A 6000-nucleotide genomic window follows, 5' to 3' on the forward strand; every position below is an offset into this window, starting at 1 on the left:
AGGGTTTTCCTGCAAAAAAACCTCCCTCCGTCACCGCCCGTCCCTCCCCCGTTTGCCACGTCAGTTTGCCGCCCCGGAGGTGGGCGGCAGGGTCTATTTTTATAATTTTTTTGGCCGATAGTTTATTTCTGTAAATATTTTAAAAAAAACTAAAAATGAAAAAAAAATTGTTATTAAATTAGGCCTCTTGGGTAGACATTGATGAGAAAAGGGCGAAAAAAAATAACAGCACGATGGAATGGAATGGGGTGCAGACAAATCGATCTCTAAAAAAGAGCTGCAGAAATACGACTATGGGATTGGGTTTTCACTCACTTAAATGAATGAACCAGTAAGGCAAAAGAGTAAAAGAACTTGGGTTGAAAGCTAATACTCAATAATCTAGCAAGAATGCACCAAGCTGTCCAAGCACAAGTCCCAAAATCCAATCCATTCACATAGAGCCAAATCATGAAAATCGAGAGAGGGAAAAATGGAAAGCAAAGCTTAAAGTAAATCTCAAACAAAGTTCAAAGCCAATCCAAATCCTAATTTGTAACTAACTTTATACACATAATCAACTCAAACACTAACACAATTTTCTTTTGAAGAATCTAACATGAAAATTTTAAATCAAGAATCGGGAAAGATTCAACTTATTAAAAAGTGATAAATTTGAAGAAAATTAATACCACCTTATTTGAATATGTTACAAATTATGTAAATGTAAACCTTGATAGAACATCAAGACACTTGTCCCCTTCCTTTTCCTTCTGCCCTTGTTAATTGAATGTTGTCCATCTTATCAATAAATGAGGTATCGATCCAAATTGCGTATCGAGAAACAAAGTTATTTTAAAATTTAGGCATTTATATAAAAAGATGGAACCAGTGATACCTACAATTATGATGGTCGTTACTATATCATATCTTGTGCAATAAATAATAGGATTTTCTATACAAGTAAATAAATGCATTAAATATCTTGCATTGATTGCAGCATAATACATTTTAAACAACTAGTTGTACCTATGAACCTATAAATATAATGGTGTACACACTATGAAATACACCACTCAAGATTTCCACAATGAAAGGAAACAATATTTTCCGAGTGGCCCTTTTGTCATATATTATTCTCACTATCGGAGGAAAGGAGCTCAAATCCACAAATAGTGGAGAAAACACAGGTCTAACATTCACAAATCAACAAGTTAATAAGACTGTTCAGGTATGTGCAAGACTATTGATCTTTTTTGGAGGGTGTATTCTGCATCGTTTGATGTCTAACAAGCATAGGTAACATAAAATTAGACAGAAGATGGTGATATATACGATTGTGTTGACGTCAATCAACAGCCAACCTTTAAACACCCGCTGTTCAAAGACCATGAAATTCAGGTAAACCACTTTCTCAAAGCTATTATTTGCTTTCACATGGTGGCTAAATTTGATTTAGTTTAATTTCGTCCAAAAATTATATGTAGATTCTTTCAAATTCATGATTATATATAATAAATAGGTACTGCAAGTTGTAGCTAAAATCATGATAGCAAAATTCTTTAAATTGGTTTTTATTCACGACAAGCCATACTATTTGCTTCCCATTCGTTGCATATTATAAAACGTTTTGGGTTTGCCCAAGGTCAAATTTCTTCAAGCTTGAACATGTCTATAGGAAAAGTAGCAGCATCTACAACACACAATTAGTTTGATTAAATTCACCATTGAATATATTCTATAGTATATTTTGTTTTCTATTGAAAATATTACTATATTTTTATATAAAGTTGGTTAAACTTGAACAAATTTGACTTAGAACAAACCCAAAACAACTGACAACATGAAACGGAGGGAGTGCATTTTATTAATATTCATTATTTATCTACTACTTAAACTCTCATTTAACATTAAGAAATGAAATAATTAACTTATTTTTGTAACTATGCTATTATCAACTATACATGCGAAGACTTCATGGATGTCTTTTGTCAAGTCTATATTGAGAATGTTATTTGTGCATGTAAAAATCACCCTATCCCTTATTGCCCATGACGAGTCATTGACACCTGGGCCCAAAACCCGCATATCATTGAGAATAAGGGATACGGTCAACTTTCAAGAGCAAATAAGGATTTTATCCAATCATTTACTATACGGTGACACAGTTTTACATCTCAAATAGATGGAACCAAGCTCTTCCCCCATAAGGTTGGATATCAAATCGCCACTGGTAGCTGCAGTCTCACATGCACAGTTGTCTACCATCGACTGCCCCATAGGAACAATTCCAATTCTGCGTAACAACAAACTGGACACCACGATGGTGCAAGGTATCAGCACGTTGGCTAGCAATGATTTACAACAACTGGTAAGTTTCTTCTCATAAAATTTTAAAATTATATAATGATCAAAGTCTGATTACGATCATACTGAATTTGTGTGTAGTCCCATGAACACATGTTGCACACTACTATTTTCAAAACCACGATTGTGACTATTCATAACCTATTTATGGAATATGATCATTTTCAAATCAATCTTTGGATGTTAACATTAAAATTCTTAATGATAAACAATAAGATTAAATATATGTTGTGTCCATTGGTAGGACCAGTTATATAGAAAACTATAATTTCAAAGCTTTAGTGCTATTTTAAGTAACAAGTAGCTTGTAATCATTCTGAAACTTTGATACTGTTCCATAAACATGATATTTGCTCACATGAATATTATTTCAATGGCATTGAAAGGACTATAAAATCTTTTATTGTACCCAATTTTACAAGTACTTCTTGAGAAGGTCAAATGATGTTGGTTCAAGTTGACAACAATAAGGGATTGGAACTTCTATGTAACTAGATGGTGCCTCATGCTTTGCTTTGAAATATATGGATGATTGAATGTTGAGTATTGTTGAAATGATGGATGGATACATTTTGAAATATTATAGAAAATATGTGGGAGATGATGATTTGACATGCTAGTGTGTTGAGCTATAGAATGTAATAAGTTGTAGATGATGTGTCATGCTTGCATGAGCTTTAAATGTAACAGTTTATAGTGAATGATGATGTGGTATGGTTGCATGTTAAGCTTTAGAGCTAGTAGGCTCCAACTTAGAAGGTACTCCCTCTGTCCCAAAATATAAGGGAGCCTATCCAGATTCGTAGTACTCTACTAAAATGTGTTCCATCCAACCAAATTACCTTATATTTTCGGACGAAGTGAGTATAGATATGCCATCAAGTTAACTACAATAAGGGATTGACTTCTATGTAATATGTCATCATGTTGTAGCACTGAAACATGCATAAGTGGAAAATAATATCCAATGTGAGGATGGTATGTGGGCCTAGGACCCACATTGTCATCCTCACATTGGACATACCAATGATATTTTTCAACTCCATCATCTTATCTCTATAGTGCTTATGCTACTCTTTTCATTCACAACAAAATATCATTGGTTTTTTCATTGCAGGTAGCAGGAATCAAATATTGGGATGAGATATACGGATCACAGGCGTCAATAAATGTCTATGAACCAAAAGTGAAGCAAGATAGCAATGATCTTAGTGCATCATGGATACAAATTGGTAGTGTGCCAAAGGTAGGCAAAGGAGTTGGGATAGGTGCTGGGTCATGTGTTTATCCAAGCTTCAGTGGCGACAGCTTTGCTAGGTTCCATATTTCTTGGGTAAGGCATAAACAATTTTTTTTTACCATGTGCATAATTTTTTTTCAATAAGCATCTATAATGACCATATAAATTTTAAAATAGGGATATCATAGATATATTTGATATATTTCCTTATTGACTTTGCAATAAATTTTGATAACAGGATAATGAAGAATTGAAAAAAAATTGTATTGATCATAATTGTCCTGGTTTCGTGCAAGTTAGTCGCAGTGTTGGTCTTGGAGGAAGAGTACATCCTATCTCCGTCTATAATGGACCACAATATGTAATAGATGTTCTTATTTTTAAGGTATTGTTCTATTCTTAAAATATGTATGATTAGTTATATTGGTTCCATGTCTAGGCATGCAGTTTTTGTACAAGGTAAAGCTCCTAGATTTTTGTTTTCTTGCAAAACTAGTCAGTTCACTATAATATTAGTTGAACTATCTATGATAATTAAGTAATCATCTCATACTCAGATACTTTATATGCATGTAAGTAAATTTCTTAAAATGAATTTTTTTGTTACAATTCCATTAAAACAAGAGAAACTACATAAGGCTCACCCACATAAATAATTATATAATATTTGTGCACGATCAACATAAAAAATGTTTGGGCATGAAAAATATTTTTGAATTGTCTAGGTATGAAATATATAACTATAGTAAGTCGAGTAAGCATAACTGAAACCATTTTAGTTGCCTTCTGGAATCAATATGGCTACAATTGTCATACATCATGAAACTAGCCCAAACCAATTCAAACCAAGATGAACTAATTACATTTTTCCGAGTTTGATAACTCAAGACATATTAGTGTTCAATGCTCATTTTACTTCAAACTACGGAGTATTTACAATATATTTTTTATTTATATTAGGATCCAAAGACTAAGAATTGGTGGCTAGCATATGGTTCAAATAATACACCTATTGGATATTGGCCGAGTTCACAATTTTCATCCATGAAGGACAAATGTAATTTTGCATTTTGGGGTGGATATGTTCAAGGTCCAACAGCTTCTTCGGACCCACCACAAATTGGTAGTGGGCACTTCGCTTCTGAAGGATTTGGCAAAGCAGCTTTTGTTAGGAATATTCAAGCTATTGAAGATGAGAACAACAAGCTGGTTACCCCAAGCATCCGTAGTGCCCATCCTCGAGACGACAATCCAAAATTATACACCTATGATGACTATGGACTTAATGATGATAGTATGCATGTATACTACGGTGGACCGGGCAAATATAGCTAATGGTGTGCTTTGCAAACTGTAGTATCATAAGTTTTTTTATTGGAAATAATGAGATTCAAAGGCTACATATGTGGCATCATAACACCTTGCATGCACTTTGCTCCTATGATAGTTCGATGTAAATTGTGAAGAGAGATTAATTTTGCAAACAAGAATTGAACTAAATAACACACTTCATTCCCCAAGAGCCAGTTAGGGCCACGCCATCTGTAGCTTGCACATCGTCTAGTCTAACAAAGGTCATTATCCAAGCCTTTTTTATTCAACACCAAGCCCATTATCCAAAAAAATTCAACATCAAGCAGCCTTTGAACTATGAAGGTGTTCTCTCTGCACATAATTGCTATCCTATCCTACCTAAACTTCAGAGAAATAGGAATGAGAACGGGATTACACGAGGATTTTGGTCTCTCTCTCAAGCAAGGTCGACTCTCTCATCCTATGCATTCTAGTTGGGAGGGACCGGCCTAATAACTTTCGCCAGAACTTTTCGGTGCAGCTGCGCCTTACTCTCCTGGTAGCTTATGGGCCTTATAGGTCAAGCCCATGTATGGATATTTTTTTGTTTTTCTTCTTTCAATTCATTTTGAACAATTGGAAGTTACCTAAATACTGTATTGAAAGTTTTTGATATATTTTGAATTATTTCTATAATTTTCTACTCTTCTCTGAAATTCGAGAAATAATTTGTAACCAAGACTTGTTTAAATAGATTTATTTCAAATATTAAAAAAGTGAGTTAACTTTCAACTCAAATTTTGAAACTTCCAACTCGGATTTGAAATTTTCAATTCAAATTTTGAAACTTTTAGCTCCAAATTTTTAAAAATCTACCCAAAAAACACTAGCCAAAATTTGAAAATTTCAACTCAAATTGTGAAACTTTTTCATTCAAATTTTTGAAACTTTCAACTTACTTATAATATAAAACGGAGGGAGTACTTCAAAAGAATCAAGGTCGGATCTAGAGTGTAACCAGCGGGGCCCTTGGCCCCACTCAATTTAGGTGACTGGGGGCAAATGCCCCTTTGACACTTTTTACTTCCTTAGTCTACCTAAACGGTAAATCCTTAGCCCTC

The 6000-nt window shown here is 33.9% G+C and overlaps 1 protein-coding gene across 1 annotated transcript; it reads left to right on the top strand.

The window, feature by feature from the left end:
- The first annotated feature begins 1035 nt into the window (after positions 1-1035).
- Positions 1036-5005, top strand: LOC107275634 (protein neprosin). Its single transcript, XM_015769457.3, has 6 exons — positions 1036-1210; positions 1294-1380; positions 2165-2350; positions 3464-3679; positions 3825-3971; positions 4547-5005. Exons 1-6 carry the CDS (start codon positions 1070-1072, stop codon positions 4919-4921), a joined length of 1152 nt encoding a protein of 383 aa, XP_015624943.1. The 5' UTR covers positions 1036-1069; the 3' UTR covers positions 4922-5005.
- The last annotated feature ends 995 nt before the right edge of the window (positions 5006-6000 follow it).

The sequence above is a fragment of the Oryza sativa genome, chromosome 2, assembly GCF_034140825.1.
Source record: "Oryza sativa Japonica Group chromosome 2, ASM3414082v1".
Classification (NCBI taxonomy): Eukaryota; Viridiplantae; Streptophyta; class Magnoliopsida; order Poales; family Poaceae; genus Oryza; species Oryza sativa.

Coding starts and splice junctions, on each gene's coding strand:
- LOC107275634 (XM_015769457.3), top strand. CDS start 1,070: ATGAAAGGAAACAATATTTTCCGAGTGGCCCTTTTGTCATATATTATT. Junction 2,351..3,463: donor GCAATGATTTACAACAACTG/GTAAGTTTCTTC, acceptor TTTTCATTGCAG/GTAGCAGGAATCAAATATTG. Junction 3,972..4,546: donor TAGATGTTCTTATTTTTAAG/GTATTGTTCTAT, acceptor TATTTATATTAG/GATCCAAAGACTAAGAATTG.